The 18,285-nt window shown below is 43.8% G+C and overlaps 1 protein-coding gene across 5 annotated transcripts in view; it reads right to left on the bottom strand.

The window, feature by feature from the left end:
* The window catches only part of LOC118222531 (nck-associated protein 5-like), a 153,458-nt gene that overhangs the window by 42,351 nt on the left and 92,822 nt on the right, over positions 1–18,285 (bottom strand). For all 5 annotated transcript variants that reach the window (XM_035408186.1, XM_035408187.1, XM_035408184.1 and 2 more), the window contains 3 exons: positions 14,508–14,598; positions 10,450–10,590; positions 1,862–1,930 (listed from right to left, as the gene is read on the bottom strand). In XM_035408186.1, the coding sequence (XP_035264077.1) occupies positions 1,862–1,930; positions 10,450–10,590; positions 14,508–14,598 (301 nt within the window). The remainder of the gene's footprint in view (positions 1–1,861; positions 1,931–10,449; positions 10,591–14,507; positions 14,599–18,285) is intronic.

The following is an 18,285-nucleotide window of genomic DNA, read 5'->3' as shown; positions in this document are numbered from 1 at the left end:
TTACCACAAGGTATGTGAGAAACCCAAGCTGAGAGAAAGCACATCTGTATGCTTCACTAAAAATAATACCCTGCTGAGATGTTTGTATTTATTTTTTCTGCATAGCTGAAATAAATGATATATACATTAAAAACACATATTTCAGCTAACACCTTATTAGTTGTGAAAAATTGTGTTAATTTTCAATTGTCTTTTTTCGATGCCCCACTTTGATGATCTAAAATTTTACAAGGAAGATCCATGACATTAGGCATAGGCATATTTTTGCCATGAAAAAGACTGAAACATCTTTTTTCCTTTCTGACATATTCACAACTGCACTAATTATAGCATAACTTTAGCCAGCAAAGACAGCATTAAATGTGTTCAGAGTTAATTGGGTTAGTTAGGTAAGTAAATTTGATCAAAATGTACTCTATTTAATTAAAAGGGACTCTTTTAGAATCAAATTTTATCCGAGCATTTTGCCTTGCGTAATGCAATTGCGAGTTGAGTTCCAAGCAAAAAGAAGAAAATTTTGTTTAAAAAATTCAGAGGCAAAAAAAAAAACAGGTGAGGCGAAACAGAATGGACGTTTCTCTAAGGACAGGGGACTGGGGACTGTAGAAGGAATGTCACATTGCATAAACTCCAAACACCAGCCAATAGGGCTGTACAGAATGTGAGATTGCATAAGGATGGGGAGAGGAAAGAAGCAACTGGACAGCATGGTTTGATTCGGGTGGGTTGGGGGGGGGGGGGGGGGGGGGGGGCGGGGGTATATCTGAAATTCTGTCCGCAGCTCTTAAACGTCTTGGCCCCCGAAGCTGGCAATTCCAATTAATAGGGAGCCCGTCCCCCCCGAAACATGTGATACCATGAGTCTCGTCAGAGTTATTCAGCTAACAAAACGTCCCCTAAAGAACTCATTAACTAAACCACTGTGTTTTTCTCCTAAGGTTATATTCCCTGAACAGTACCTTTCTACAAGTCAGCCAGACTTTCTCTTATAATGCTTCCTTGATTTTCCTTTATTCTGCTTTGAGCTTTTTCAGGGAACAATGAGGCCTAAATTAGGTTTGATTCAGTGAGGACCCGCTGGATCATTCGTGTTTTAACGGAATGTGAATCATTTTTCTTTCAAATCTGCCCGTTGTTAATTTCTGGACTAGTAATGAAACGGTAAGTATCATGTGAATTAATAGCTGTCTTTGCTCAGAACAATGACTGACCCCCCGTGTCATTTTGACCCAGCATTCAAACCTGGCACGTGATCCTTTTCCAGAGACTATCGCAAATGTGATATTTAATATTATAATTTCGATGTTACAAAGACAAGACTCACGAACATGGGGTGCGATTCCAACCTCACTGTTATGCAGCTATGACGAGCCATAAATGTACAGGGTGACATGTAATTATTTTGGACATGTATAAACACTGTCTACAAAGATGAATCTCCGACAACAAACTAGCACAGAACCACTCATTATTAATGACATTTCCCCTCCAAACAGATCGCCCACTGTGTTGTTCAAAACGGCAAACAGTATCTACATTAAGCCCGGTGTGCCTATTACACCGTGCTTAGCTTAAGTTTGGCTCAAGTTTAAACCTCTGGACCACATAACTTAACTACAACCGGAGCAATCCTCCAAATCTCTGAAATAATGATCAGCTGTTCCAGTTGTGACACAGTTCTGTGGTCTCGAGGTTAAAACCCAAGATAAGCAGACTGCAACATCGACCCAACGTTTTTTCCTAGATGTGGTTGTTCTTTGGATTTTTTTTTGGGGGGGGGGGTGAATTTTTTCTCTCTTTCTTTTGAATAAATAACAAACGGCGCCAGGACAGGAAATAAAGTCAGCAGGTGTTCATTTACCTCGTCCAGGCACCGTTCGTACTGCTCCCTCTGGCTCTCGTTCTCCATCGCCAGCGCAGAGTTTTCCGCCTGAAAAAACAACACCGAACGCACTGACATGAACAAACGCCGTCACCCCGGAAAGGGTCATTATGAAAGCATACCAGCTGAGACTGATGAACAGCCTGAGTCAGAGCCTGAATCTGATGCCTGTGATTAACTTCACAGTTAAAAAAAGGAGATAGAGAATAAGCAATCTACTGTATTATAATTTGAATGATTTTTTTATAAATGAGGCTGTGTCTGAAATCTCATTTCATTTCATATAAAAATAATGGGAAAATAGACCTTCAGATTAGAGAAGAAATATAAAATGGCAGTGTATATATTAAATACATTAGGTACACATTACATGATCTAGAATTAATTTAAAATATTAGAAAGTGTACACATTTATAAATTTGTTACAGAAAAGTGCTCAAACATGGGCTAAAAATCCTTTTTTCTTTTTCCTCATGCCTCTTTATATAAAAAAAAAAGACCTTTAAAAACGTAACAGCAGTTCTGTCTTAAAACGGGAAAAATATCCAGGAAATGAACTTTGCAATTGTTTATAATGATTATATGCTGCAAATGCAATGCCCCAGTCAGCATCTCATTCCTAGATGCATGATTGCTGTGTTCACCATGACATCGATTTCTTCACTTGTTCAGCAGGAATTCAACAGTCAAAAATTATGAAATGCAAATTTACTAAATCGTTTTTTTTTTTTTTTTTTTGGACAGGCAGTTGCAACAGCACAGCATCTTTAAAAGTTAAAGTCAAATGGGAGTCTTAAAAAAGTTTTCAGTTTTTAAAAATATCGATGTTCCAAGTTCTATCTGCACAAGAACTATCTTTTCTAAATTGCAGCACAGTGACTGAATAGCACTTGCTATTTTCCAAGCAGTGTCCCAAGGCAAAATCAATCAGGGGTGGCAGTTACACAAGCAAGGTACTACTGCATGTGCTGATTGAAATAAAAGATACTATAAACTGGATTGGACAGGAACAATATGGTTCGTCAGTGATGGCAATAAAATAAATTTTAAAAAGTTTTATGCACCTGTCCCAGTGTAGTGCAACTGACCAGAAATAATCCATAACATATTATTTTTTCAATTGAAAATATTTCCATTTTTAATACAGCTTGTCTGAAATAAAAAAGCCAAACAAACATTACAGTGGCAGTTTTATCACTATAATAACCACCGTGACCCTATACCCAAGGCCCCCTGCTGGCGTTGAAGGTACCGCCCAAATAACCTAGACTCATGCACAATGAACAATGACACTAAAACAGATCTGACAAACACCCCGCAGGTACGCAGCCTGAGCGTTCGTTAGACTCATCTCTGGCCAACAAAGCCACTTTTATTCTCATCGGCCATCAAAGCAAGACAGGGCAATAAAACACCAGGAGCCTCCCCCATCCCTCGATCGCTTATTACACTCTAAACCACGTCGTTAATTTATTTTTTCCATACTATCTACAGTTATGTTTTCTCGTATATCTCCGGCGCGACATAATCGCATACCCGTTCGGATTTTCAGGACAGCACCTGAAAATTGCTGAATAAATCACTTCCGGTATTATCAAGCGCTTGCCATCATATCAAGCTGAATGCCATGTTTTTTTTTTTTTATGAGAGGAAAGCGGAATCGCCATGGGAACACGGCAATAACACGCAAACTCCACCTTTTTAATATTCATCGCCAGTCCGGTGCATTAGACCTCCTGCCTTCTGCGAGGATGCAGCCCACACCGGCGACATATTTTTGCGGTGTTCGTTCACAATTCACGAACACAAACAGACAGCCCTTGGCTATGCTTCAACCCCACAAGACACGAGCCCATTTTGCCTGGGTGTAAACTAGGGCAGATCTAAATCGATGGCACTGGCCTTGTTATTCGCACACCCCATTGGGTCAGTAAACAGAAGTGTTGCCCTGGCTACAGGCCAGGTACCAATCAAACGGCTCCCTCCTTGGGATGATAAGGTAAAGTGGCCTCCTGGGTTCCTGGCCAATCACGAGGGGGAATAATGGAAAGGTTGAACTGAGGCTGAAACAAATAATTTTTAAAATTAAGGCCACCTTCACAAAGTCAGTTCAGACTTCTTAGTAGGAAAAACAAGCAAGATGCAGATACTTATGAGTCAAAGTGAAACTAAAATACACAAATCAAATGTTGTAAATCAGTGGTAGTCACAGCTAGGGGGAACTCAAATGATGGATTTGAACTTTAAGGCATAGCAACTTCATGAGAGCTGGCTGGTTCAATGCTGTTACGTAGCTGGGTGGCAAATCAATTCACACAAGTTCTCATTTGTCAGACACACCAGGACATTGCAATACCTGCCAGATTTCTTCCGTCCACCTCAGTCATCTCATCTGTATGTTTATCAGGGTAGCCTACTTTGGTCAGGTAGCTGGAGTGAGATTTATTGTGTCTGTGGTGGGGGGGGGGGGGGGGGGGGGGGGATCTGAAATCACTAATTGGGGGGGTGTTGAGATTGGGGAATGTGGGGAACGAGGGCAGCTGATTGGATGCTGTCAGAGATAGGTAGCCAACTGACCAATCAACAGTCACTTCTAATCACCTCATGTATATGAACTAATCACAATGTGTCCTGACAGCTGAAGGCAGCCTTGTTATTTGTCGTGAGGTGTCATTGGGCCAGGCTGAGAGCATGAAAGAGCCCAAAAGAGTGTCCCGTGGTAAAAACATGAGTTTTGACAACCTTGATTTTGCATTAATTACTCATTAAATGTGGTCTGATCTTCATCTAAGTCACAATAATAGAGTACTTAAATTGCTTAAACTAATAACAAACAAATAATTGTACTTCTCCTTGTCAATACTAATAGCATCATTTAATTCACAGTCTAGGTTGGAAAAAGTATGTGAACCCTCTTGGCTGATGACTTCTCCAAAAGCTAATTGGAGTCAGGTGTTCTAATCAATGAGATGAGATTGGAGGTGCCCTGTCCTATAAAAAGGCACAGAAAGTTAGGTGACTGACAGAGTTTGCTATTCTAAAGAAACATCTTTTCCTGTGAACAGTAGCCTGAACAAAACTATTTTCAGAGGACCTTACGAGAAGAAGTGTAGAGACACATACTGCAGGAAAATTCTACATCGCAAAAGCAGTTCTAAAGGCCTGGGTGTTCATCAATCCACAATAAAACACGTCTACAAATGGAGTAAATTCAGTACTGTTGCTACTCTACCTAGGAGTGGGAATCCTGCAAAGATCACGGCAAGAGCACATGCAGACTCAAAAATAGCCCTAGGGTAACAGAAAAGGAACGGAAGAAATCTCTTGAGCTTGCTCTGATCATGTGTCCACTATATATATAAAAAACTCAATAAGAATGGTATTCACGGGAGGACAACACAGAGGAAACTACTACTCTCCAAAAAAAAAAAAAAGAAGACATTGCTGCACATCTCAAGTTTGCAAAAGGCCACCTGGATGTTCCGCAATGCTTCTGGGACAATGTTCTATGGACAGATGAGACAAAACTTGAGCGTTTTGGCAGAAATGCACAACGTTATGCTCGGAGGGGAAAAAAGCTCTGCTCACCAACACTAAAAACCTCATCCCAACTGTGAAGCATGGTGGAAGGAGCATCATGGTTTGGGGCTGTTTTGCTGCCCCGGGGCCCGAACAGCTTGTAATCATTGAGGGAACAAAGAATTCAAAACTGGAGCTTAATAGAAGTTGGGAGATGCCACAAGACAATGGCCCAAAACACACGAGTAAATCAACAACAGAATGGTTTAAACGGAAGAAAATTCATGTTTTGGAATGGCCAAGTCAGTGTCCAGACCTTAACCCGATTGAAATGTTGTGGAATGACCTGAAGAGGGCTATTCACTCAAGAAATCCTGGAAATATCAATGAACTGAAGCGATTTTGTAAGGAGGAATGGTCTAAAATTCCTCCTAGCCATTGTCTAAGTCTGACTGGCAATTACAGGAAACATTTGTTGGAGGTTATTACTGCTAGAGGTCCTACCATTTTCTAGATACAAGGGTTCACATACTTTTCCAGCCTGAACTGTGAATGTTTAGGCCATGTGTTCAATAAACATTAAATGCAATTGATTTTGTGTTATTTTAGTTTATTTTTTTCTTATTCAAGATGTTGTTACAAATACAGATATTGCATACACTAAGACTTTTGGTCTGGCTTTCAACATGAGCAATTGTAAAAAAAAATAGTATATCTATAAATGAAAAATAGCTCATAAACTCTACAAGAGGAGGAGCTTCGGTGAGTGAGAAAAAATATTGTTTCAAACTCAATTTGCGGCACCATCCTCCATGGCAACTTCATTAGGGTGCATCAATGCGTCAGGATGCAGTCCATTATTTCAAAAGGCTAAATGAAATCCATTTTCATTTTCAGAGAATCCTCTCGTGGCAGGATGTTAGTGTCTATGGAACTAGATTATGATGTATTGAGCTGTGAATGAAATTCTGACTGATGCAGAGATCTTTAATGAGGTACCCTGCCGGCAAATTATATTCTTGCCTCTGACTAGGGCCTGCTTTCTGTGCACAGGCTAGCAAACAGATCCGGCAAAAACACATGAGGTTATATATTCTGTTCTGCAGAAATATGTTCAAATCAACACAGCTGTGTACTTACATCAATCATAACGTCAGCCCGACAATAAACATAGTATTAACTGGATGCAAAGAGAATTGTGCTACAATAAAAATTGTTATAAAGCAAAAGCTAAAGGTTTTTAAGGTCCCATATCCAACAAAAAGACATGAAATACAAACATGGTTTTATCCTATTGGTCTTAATGCTATCATTAATCTAAATAAAGCTATAAAAATCAGAAATATATCAATGGCAATCTTTGACACGTCTGCAAATCTGGGCTGTTTCTTTTATGGTTTTTGCCTCCCTAACTGCAAAAAGGCCACTTATTTAGTGTAGAGAAGACAGCGATCAGACAAAAATTATTTTGTTCTGATACTTTGTTCTTGCCTGATGCACCTAAAGGGAAAAACCGCACATCGCCAGTTTAGCAGAGACCAATTAAACAATGACCTGCAGCAGCTTTGTTGTGTGAAATGTCATTAACAAAGGAAAATGACTAATTTCACACAGGACATAATTATGAGCTGTTTCGCCGTGGCCCGTTGTGCCATCTTTTCACATGGGGCCCAATGTCCCAGGCGGCAGCCCTGGTCTCCGCACGATACATTTTGAGTTCACGTGACGGAACCATCGACGCTGTTCTTTTCCGCTGAACTTGTCACTGCAAGCTTTGAACCAGCAGTGGCTTCAGTCCAAGCAGCCCAGCACTTTGTTTTATATACTTTGAAACGCACGTTCCCTTCAAAAACAAAAGTTCACTTCGTTTTTTTTTTTTTCCCCCAAGTGCTGTCCTTTGAGATTGAGCTTGTACTCGAAGATAGATATCTGACAATCAGCTATTTGAAAAGAGAGAACAGAGGAGGCGCAAACCGTGAGAGAATCCACGGGGGAAAGGGTGCCTTTTATTGCCGTTAATGAATGTTTAATTAAGAGATAATTAAGGTTTCGGTCGAGCGACTGTCATTCATCGCTGTGGCTGCACTCTGAGATTTTCCCACACACAAATTAGGGCCGTTTAACTGGCGCTTGCTGGCTTCTTGGCACTTTATCAACCCCGGGCTGGGGACTGAATTTAGTCTGTGAGTGTCTGTGTTGACGTCTCCCAGCACCCTCAGCCCTTTTGCTCTGAGATACCATCAGCTCATCGCGATTTCTTTTGTTTACTTCCTCCTCCCTAATTTAAGTTCTGCTTGGTCAGACTCTGCAGCCTTAATTACGCTGCATTCTTCATAATGGACATGATGCTATCTAACTGTACGCTGGAGTTCCTTTGGCCAAGGTGTCCAAAATCATAGTCTAACGCAGTTATGAAAACGTTTTTTGGACAGGACAGTGGAAAAAAAAAATGAAATGGCTATAATAAAAAAAATGAAGCATGCCCAATTAAACCTTGTAAATATCAAGCTTTAATGTGGCAGATGGAAAAAATGTGAGCACTGAACCAAAGCAAGTCACTCATTCCATGGAATAAAATACATACTTTAGCACTATTGCTAAAGAAAATCAAGGGTTTCATATAAGGAAGAATTAAGCAGTTCACAGAAGATGCCCTATATATTAGGCCATGAAATCATAGATAGGCATAGAGATGCCAAAAAAATAAATAATTAATAATGATCTAATGCAATACCAATTTTATATATATATAGTTAATCTAATGGTTTATAGCATAGCCTTTCAAAAACAAGCTCAAGTGAGGCATAATTTATACTTTCCAATCACCAGAGGACTCTAATTCTGGAGTCATTTGACATGATTTTCAAAACATCAGTTCTAAAAACATCTGATGTTTAAACGACCTCCAGCATTGACGCAGTTGTATTTTGTGATAAACAAAGGCCTATCTGTTCATATTAGCTATTGAAATTGGTTCATTAGTCCTTGCAATTTTCTGCAATTTCTCAGTGAGGAAGTCCTTGAAAAACCAAACAGTACCGTTTGAGTGTTTTTATTTTAACGGCAATGTACGTGCAGCACATTGCCATTAAATGCATAAAGAGTTCATTCAATCAGCAAGCTTGAGGAAGAAAATTAACTAAATCCCTGCGGACACGGTCACTCTTAAGCTAACATACTGTATTGCTTGCCTGTTCTAAGGTTAGCAGCTAGCCGGGCTAGCCGGCAGAAGAAGACAGGGCATCTTACCACTGGGACTTGGGGCATGGGCATGATTGGGGGGTAGGACTATATCCGGCAGCACTACAGAGAGCCCTCGCACTCGAGAGTCGAGAGTAATTTGAAGAAGTGCCCTTTCCTCCCGGAACAGGGTGCCAAGCAGCCCCCTCTCATGACAGGCACTCATTGGCTCTCACGAGGGCCGAGTTGGCGACAGAGCCGCGTCATGTGACAGGCTCGAGGACAACGATCCCGCCGGCATCACCTCCAGTGCCGTCGTTCGCCGTTCCTCTCTTCCCGCACTCTCTCTTGTCACCCCCCTTGTTCGGTGGACCGAACACGACGTTGTCAGAGCCTCACTCACACGCTGCACTGTAGGTCCTGGAGAACACGACTACGATGTGGCAGGGAGCACTGTGATCAGCACAGACTGATCTACTCCAGTTTTAATGGTGTGCCAGACCTGCGCTCTGCCAAATCCGTTACAAAGAACAGAGATTGCGGTTTAATCCTCACGTCTTATTGCTACAACAGGCGGATCTTTGGGCTTTCTTCTGTTTCTTCCATTCATATTGAATGCATGATGTGAAAGTATTTGTGGAAAAAAAAACACATTTAAAATTTACATATATATATATATATATATATTTATATTCTCCCCTCTCCTTAGGAAAGATTGCATGCCGATGTTTGATGAAGTGCGTATTCTTTACTAAGAGGAACATATTTGCCTTGCAAATAGACACATTGCATAAACCACATACTAGAACATGTGGCAATCGCTCCCAATTTCATTTATGCAATAACATGTATTATACTGTACAACGCATCTTATCGATTACTATTATTAGCATTATGGAATATATTATTTGAATATGTAAAGTATAAAATTATTATATTCTATACTACGCAGATGGTAATTACACTCCGCAAAACTCAGCGGACCGAAGTCACAAAGCAACGCGTAATTACGAGAGCTTTGATGTAATTATCCTTGTGCACTCCGACGATCATTTTTTCGTTTAACGTCCGCTCATGTGCAGCGCCCCGTGACTATTTATGCAGATTAATTCTGGACTTATTGACAGGCCTTCATACCGGCGTCCCCCCCCTGTGGCCAGCCGGTCCTGGCACTGACTGACCGACCTCTCTAACACACCGCACAGGAACAAGGGCCCTCCTTTCCCACAATGCATCAGCGGGTTCAGCTTTTCCAGGCGTGCTGCCATAAAGATCAGGAAGTCCCACTGCAATATCAGCCATCAGTCTCGAAAACAAGGATTGCTGTTTGTTCCCGTTTTTTTTTTTCTTTTTTTTTTAACGGAAAGCCTTTGAACATTTCACACTTTCACTAAGTAATTGGTGTTTAACTAGAAGAGGCCTCAGGTGTAATTACTCTGTGACTCTTAATGGATTCACACAGAATTAAGTGCTGCTGGAGAAGCGGGGAAGGGTGTCTTGTGGGTACAGCTGGAAAGAATCAGGACTAATGAATATATTTGTGGCCTGAGAGTAACTTGGCCCCGAGCGCACAGAGTGTACGAGGAGGAGAAGCGCTCGTGAACACTGCTGAGAACGGGAGGCTGATAAGAAGCTAAACCCTGCTTCTCGTGCTCCACTGAATGCCCGGCTAGACGGCTGTGAACACTTTTTTGGGGGGGAGGGGGGAAGGGGGGGGGGTATCAGTCCTTGCTTTTCTATTTGAAAGGAACTCGGAAGGACTCGACGAACTGTCGCACCGCGCCCGGTGTGCCGCGTGGCGACAATGGGGGACCCGGGGGCTCTGAGAGCGAAGATGAGGATGAGGATGAGGAAGGTGGCTCCGTTACCTCCAGGGCCCGCAGTCTCTCCAGGAGGGCCTTGGTCTCCTTATCTCGGTCCTCCTCCGCTCCGCCGCCGCCGCTCCCCGGCTGCGCCTCCTCCTCCTCCAGGCTCTCCCTCCGCTTACGCACCTCCTCGGAGAGCTTGTCCTGACGGATGAAAGGGGTGGGGGGGGGGGGGGACACACAGTCAGAGTGGGGGGGGGAGTGGGGGGGGGGGGGGGGGGGGACACACAGTCAGAGTGGGGGGGGGAGTGGGGGGGGGGGGGGGGGGGGGGACACACAGTCAGAGTGGGGGGGGGAGTGGGGGGGGGGGGGGGGTCTGGGAGACGATCCAAAGCGGCCCACTAATCCCCAATTTACCTCATTTCCCAGTCAACTCCGGCGACCTTGAGAGTTAATGACATGCCTCACAGAGCTCATCTCTCCCGCCGCCCGAGCGCCAGCCGGCGTTAATACTGAAACAAAAAGGGTGCGCTGCCATAAAGCACACGCCCAAGGCCCCGTCGAGCCCGCCGACAACCTCTGCAAATTGCACCGCCAGCCTCGGTGCCCAGCGGACGCCCCAGTCGACGTCTTCAAAAAAAAAGTTTACACGTAATCAATTTCAAACAGCTGGATATTTATCAGGTCTGAATTCGTTCGGGACGTTCACGCCGAAAAGAAGGACGACGGACGGTCGCGTCACATCGACGAGTCTGGCTCGGGGGGCACCTGCCGGCGTCGAGACAGACGGAGTTCGGCCGTCCGCGCGGACGATTCGAGCGGCCGAGCAGAAATAATGGCGCGTTTAGCGCGTGTCTATCACAAAACCGTTTTCAAGGTACACGGCGAGGTAAAAATCCCCTCCAGCCGGCGCGAGTAATCTGAAGTTAATAATAATGCCAGCTGAGCTTTTCCCTTTCTGTTTACCTTCACAGCCCTGGCAATAAAACGCAACCCCGCATTCTTCACAGCGTGTGCTCTCTAAACTGTTGTGAACCCGGGGAAAAAGAGAGTTTATATTTCTGCTGGGCTGCCCCCTTTCCAGGTACTGAGCGCACACACACATATAATCGCAGATCAGGGTTCGGACGGCGTCGGACTGAGAAACGGACTGAATGCGCAGAGACTTCGAATTGCTAAATCTTTGCGGGAAAATTGGAAATCAGCTTCCAGGCATTACACACGTTATTAGACGAGATAACATTATCAGCAGAAATGACAAGTAGTCAAAACTGGAAGCTTACAGGACCAATTTAACAAAGGACCAAAAGGCCAAAAAGTATGCCTCTAATTTTTTATAAATTTGGTTATGCGTCCAGCCCTCGAAGATGGCATGACTGTTCTTATACAGGGTTAAAATGTCCGGTGTTAATTCAACTCTAACAGAGTCCATATGAGCCCAACAGGGACCATACAGTACTACATGTCCCCTAAAAGTTGATTTAATAGTGAAGACACTTCACTGCGTAAGGCCGTGGTGGTGGGTAACCAAATTTCCATGTGAAGTGCGTCCACTGACATCACAGCCATTATTTTTTTGCGCTTACGACCAGGCAGGCCGTCGTCACTTTTGATAATGGCTTCCCGCAGTAAAGCTCATCCGTGTTTAACAACAGTGATGGATGCCGCTCGCTCCAACACCTTTGTGTTTACTGCATTCAAAAGCAGTTTGCCCTTCTTAGGAACGGATTACACAAACCGTCCTCAATTTTACGGGACAAAAAGCATTTGCTTCTCTCTCAGAGAGCCATTAACTATCCATTACCGTGGTGGCTAATGTTACGAAGCATCGGATTATTGTCATTTTTGTATAATTGCTGTATATTATTCTATCCTATAACTCGGCATGCAGGAGTAGATCCACTAGAAAACTAATGAGTTTCGTTGGTTCTCCTAATTGCACAACACCTCTGAATGCTATCCACACCATATCAATGAGTGATTCACTAAAGTATTCACTAAAACCTCATCTCGATGGTCGGTAGAGTGCACTTCACACGCACAATAACATATCGTGTTCTTGGTTTGAAAAACATAACATATTGGGCCATCATTTTCCAAAGCTGATGCTCCAGGGAGGTACAGAGATGACCCATCTGAGGCCTCCACCTGTTACCTGGCTACAAGTGCTCTCCCGTTTCCACAACACAACGCCGATGCTGAACGCTGTGGAGAAAACCTGGGCTTAACGCAGGAGAGCGGACACAAGCGGACACACTCGTCGCAGATGTACATCCTTCCAGGAGGTTATGATCCTGTTATGCTGTTAAGAGGCCAGCCAAACAGATTCGCACACAAGGGCATTGTTCTTGTTAAAACCGTCGCATATTTAACCACAGGACTTTCGGATACCGTAAATTTCTTCTGTGTTTCTACGCCAGGTCTCAGACTGAATCTCATGGGTTCTGGGTCTTTCTTAAAGACTAATTGCATATGCTTTTTGCAGTTCCTCGGATAATTTGCATGCATAATGCAAAATCCTCTGTGACAGTATTCATTATGAAACACCGCTGTACTACCTTCAAAAGACCCTCAACCCATTTTCTATTAGTCAAGAGTTTGGGTCAATTCAATTCCATTTCAATTTGGTCAGCTTAGGAAATCAATAGAAATTCAATTAATTCACTGAAAAATCGTCATGGAACACAGGGATATTTTTCAATTCTTGAACTGGATTTCAAATCATCTGCTGAATTGACTTGACTGAAATAGAGCTCTGCTATTAAAAGCTGAGGTCAAGCTGCTGGATCACTGGATAGTACAACACATTGCGGCGATTCTGAAAAGCAAAATGAGACAAACCTACGAGCATTAAACGGCCATTGAGATGGTTTGCTTTTACTGCTCGTGTAATGACCCATTTTCTGCTTGGTGTCATCTTCCGCTACGGCTTTTATTTTCATTTCACCACGCAACTAAATAAACTCTTTTATGCGCACATGAATACATGAAAGAAAGTTTAACGGGACTGCATCCAATAGCAATGTGAAGGCTTAATTAACACGGTTATGATAAAGGCAGAGGTGTAAATAACTGTGCACGAAGATACCACAGCTATAGAAGTTACAGACACCATTGTATGAAGTGAAGTCATGAGTACCTTTAAACCATGACCTTTCAAATGAGTCATTGAGTTGCAATAGTCATTCTACTCAAGCAGAAAGAGTGTTTTATGGGAAGGGTTCTGGTTAGTCTCCACTATTCACCATCAACACATTGACAGACACCTCCATGATGAGCAGTAATTTTAAGAGCCTTACTCTACACATGTAATTCATTTGGGCTATAGCAACACTTCAATTACTGTAAGCAAGACCAGTGGTGTAGCACACAATTCTGGGCCCTATACATAAGCAGTCTCTGTGGTCCCCGTTCCTCTCTTGATCCATGTCTCTCATGCATCATTCCAGGCTTTTTGACAGCCCTCCCCCCATACGGGCCCTGGGTAGTCACAGTCCCACTTTTCCCCCCACTACGACGCCCCTGAGCAAGACAATGGGTTGATCAATACGAAAGAATACTCCATACGAAGCACAGATCTTACTGTAAATTAACTGCTTGTCAATTCATTTGTTTTGCATTGATTTTTTTCTTTTTTACTACTTCAGACTTGTAGCTAAATTTGACAATGAAAAAAATCACAGGCAAGCTCCAAGGCATTTCATTCAGCAGTCTGAACTCTTCTCATTAATGGGGGGGGGGGGGGCAGGCTAGTGTAATGGGCAAGGAACTGGTCTTGGAAGTGGACTTGTAATCGCCGGTTCCATCCCCAGGTAGGACACTTCCGTTGTACCCTTCATCAAAAGTACCTACCCAGATAGCAAGCGACTCCGGGCTGGATCTGGGCCGATTCTGCGCTGCCGGGCCGGACTCGGCACAGATCTGGCCCAAAGTCGCTTGCTGCGGTATCCGGGCAACCATTGCTTCAGTATATAATCCAGCTGTATAAATGGATGCAGTGCAAATGCTATGTCAAAAAAAAAAAAAAAGTTGTGCAAGTCGCTCTGGATAAGAGTGTCTGCTAAATGCCAGTAATGTATTGTAACAGATATGCAGCGATACCATGGAGATCCAGACAGTACCTTGTAGGCCTTCATCAGGTCCACAGTATCCAAGGCGGAGGGGTCCAGGGCCCCCTGGTTCTGCAGCAGCGTCCGCACCGTCTCTTCCATCCTGGGGGAGCACAGGGAATGGGACGTTGATCAGAACCAGCAGCACAGACTATCGATCAGAACAAGCAGCACAGACCATCAATCAGAACCAGCGGCACAGACCATCGATCAGAACCAGCGGCACAGACCATCGATCAGAACCAGCGGCACAGACCATCGATCAAAACCAGCGGCACAGACTATCGATCAGAACCTAGCAGCACAGACCATCGATCAGCACCAGCAGCACAGACCATCGATCAGAACCAGCGGCACAGACCATCGATCAGAACCAGCGGCACAGACCATCGATCAGAACCAGCGGCACAGACCATCGATCAGAACCAGCAGCACAGACCATCGATCAGAACCTAGCAGCACAGACCATCGATCAGCACCAGCAGCACAGACCATCGATCAGCACCAGCAGCACAGACCATCGATCAGAACCAGCAGCACAGACCATCGATCAGAATCAGCAGCACAGACCATCGATCAGAACCAGCAGCACAGACCAGCGGCCCTATTCACCCTTCCCAGGGAGCCACAGTCCAGCAAGGCCTTCAGGCTCTCCTGGAATCAACAAAGCTCCCAGAACTGGCGAAGGAAGCCATCTGGTTCAGTTAAGTTGACCATCAGTTGATACAGGTGGTCAGATGCCTGCTTTGAATGAAACCCTTGCAGGCACTGTATCCTTTCAGAAGCACTCCTCAGCAGCTCTAAGGAACTAAACCAGGCCTGCTTTAGAGGCCATGAGAAGGCTTGAGCAATTAAGATTCCTATATCAGCGTTTGGTGACTGAGGCCACACAAGAAAAAAAAGACCCGTGTCTGTACAAGTTTTTACCCACGTGCTTGTGTCACGTTTAAGCCACCTCTGTTGAATACAGTAAGAAGGTGACCTTCTAGAATGCTCTGAAAAACTTCAGTAAAGGCAAACATAGACGTGACTGACGCACTGTAGTGGTGAACCTGGTATAAAGAGCGTCTTCTCACGGAATGGAAACAACGCATTTGCCGTTTCCTTGGCTTTCCATGCTCAGATGAATTCCCTGGACTGAAATGTCAGCAATACAATTTCAGATTTGGTAAGAGCAGGTGTACAGCAGCATGGCTTTACACTGTTATACCACATATATTTATATTTCTATAAGCACCATTTCTGCAAATACTAGGTGTGCAAACACAGCCTTTCGACATAATTACCTTGCCAGATATATCCAGAGTGACAGCCAGAATCTTCTAAAGTCATTATACCCAAATAGCATTGCATTACTATGCAACAGTGATCAGTTTAAGCCACAAGACAAAAAATGTGTAAGTGTGGGGGGAAGGAAAAAAACAGTTTTTATAATAGTTTCTCAGCCACTGTGTCTTTATTTCTTAGAAACCTTTTCCAAATTGCCATCATTCTACATTTGCGCTAATTTCCTTATTTTAAACCGGCTTTTCAGCGTAGCCTGTTTTTTTTTCCTGCGCTGAAGTCACAGTGAATATAATTTTTAACAGGCTCAGTGATGTTTGTATAATTTCCCTTGTTCCGTTTTTTTTTTTTTTTTTAAATTTTCCACCCGACGTGCGCGCGGAACCTCGCGCCGACACCGTTGCACGGCGACAGCCGCGCCATCTGTCAGCCGAGCGGGCGCCGTCCACAATCTCGCCTTCCCAGCAAGCACCTGGGGCCAACGAGAGACAGACGCGACTTCTGCTGAAGTGCTCCTCTTAATTGCCATTGAGTCCGTTTCAGATTCACTTTTTCCTTCTCGTTGTCCTCAAAAGAGGGGGGGGGCGGGGAGGGGGGGGGGGGGGGGGGGAGGCCCTCCCCACAGCTCAGCTCATACTCATACTCACTCACGTGTACCACACAAGAAAAAAAAAAAACATTTTTATAAAATAAAACTTGCCAAATGAATTGCAAAACCTAGAGGACAAAATATGCATTTGGAAGGTGTGACATTTGTGTGGCCCGAACACACTGTTCCAGGAGTCGTTTGCCGCACAACTGTTTACATAATTGTTAAATTGTAATCTAAGCATAATTTAATGATTTTTGACCTCAGAGGGGAGGGGAAAAACATGGCAGGCAGTCAGAGTCTGAGCCAGCTAGGATTCCTTCGGTAACATTCGTTCCAAAAAACGTGATGCAAGCCCTAACTGGAGGACAGGCACATCTCTAGTTCACAATGAACAGCAGTGTAGTGTATCGTAAAGGCAAAATTATTTTTTTTTTAATATTTAAAAAAAAAAAAAAAAAGTTGAAGGCAATCATTGATAATGCTGATCTTTTTTTTTCTCAGAAAAATAGGTGATAATAGATTCCTTTTTAAAAACAAGTCATGGCACATGGGGGGGGAGACACAACAAACAATGAATGACCTCAGTTAAAATGGGGGGGGGGGGCATGTTCATGTGTAGGCAACCTCAAAGCACCACTGTGGAGGCTTTCATCTTTCCCATAATCCCCTGGGGGGGGGGGGGGGCAGGAGTCATTATATTTTAGTGAGTCTGATCTGTGACATGTGAAGGTTCAAAGTGCACTGCCACTATAACTCCAGGTGGTAAGAATTTTCCCCACGGATGACCAAACACACTGAGCAGTTAAACGTCACTGGAGTCCCCGTTCAGCACTTAACGAGCAAAATGGACACCTAGAAGCTTGTAAAGGCATAAATACATCTGCAATGATCCAGCCTGAAACAATGGCTTAAGCTCAGCATCTACTAGCATCCTGTTCATTTCAACCTGGCATTAGTACAGTGATGTAAAGGCAGCAAAGCCTCCCTTGGCCAGTGACAAGCCAGTGGTTACTTTATTGCTTCATTATAGATTGCAGATGATTAGCAGTTTGGCTTGTTAGCCTGGTTTTACTAGCAACAGGCAGGGCTGAGGATAAAGGTCTCCCATAGACTGGCTGAGCGGAGCAGTAAGGGGAAACAGCTGTCATTGGCACGGTGTGTTAGCTCTCTCTCGTCACCCAAACGGCTCTGCTATGTAAACTCGATGAGCGTACGTCTTTAAAAAGCCAAAACATTTGGTGAAATGTTTTGACACGCTGACGGACAGAGAGCACGCTGGCCCGTTTCAGGAGGCTCGAGCTGAAGCCAGCGCACGGAATCTGTGTTGACGTGAGCAGTTCTAGCGTCCTGACTTTCTAGCTGACTGCAGTGCCTTTTTTAAATAAAAAAAAATAAAAAACACTACAGTACCTCAAGTACCTCCCGTCTGGTCAAATCACATTTCTAAGAATTTACAGGCCACAACACGAAGCCTGTCGGTATCCAGGAGAACCGTGTCGTCGAGGGGACATAAACGGTAAATTAGCAAAAGGTAAATTCCGTACATGGTAAATGGTAAATGGACTGCATTTATATAGCGCTTTTATCCAAAGCGCTTTACAATTGATGCCTCTCATTCGCCAGAGCAGTTAGGGGTTAGGTGTCTTGCTCAAGGACACTTCGACACACCCAGGGCGGGGTTTGAACCGGCAACCCTCCGACTGCCAGACAATCGGTCTTACCTCCTGAGCTATGTCGTACAGAAATTAGGAAGAATTTTTTTCACGCAGAGAGTAGTCAATGTGTGTAATCCCCTGCCAGGTCATATAGTGGAGTCAGAAACTCGGGGGATTTTCAAGACTAGGCTTGAAATGGTGTTTGATGCTATCTAGTCTGTAGGTAATCAGAGTACTAATTTAGTCAGGAAAATGGCAA

Source organism: Anguilla anguilla, chromosome 3 (genome assembly GCF_013347855.1).
Source record: "Anguilla anguilla isolate fAngAng1 chromosome 3, fAngAng1.pri, whole genome shotgun sequence".
Classification (NCBI taxonomy): domain Eukaryota; kingdom Metazoa; phylum Chordata; class Actinopteri; order Anguilliformes; family Anguillidae; genus Anguilla; species Anguilla anguilla.
This window is presented reverse-complemented; position numbering and strand designations above follow the sequence as displayed.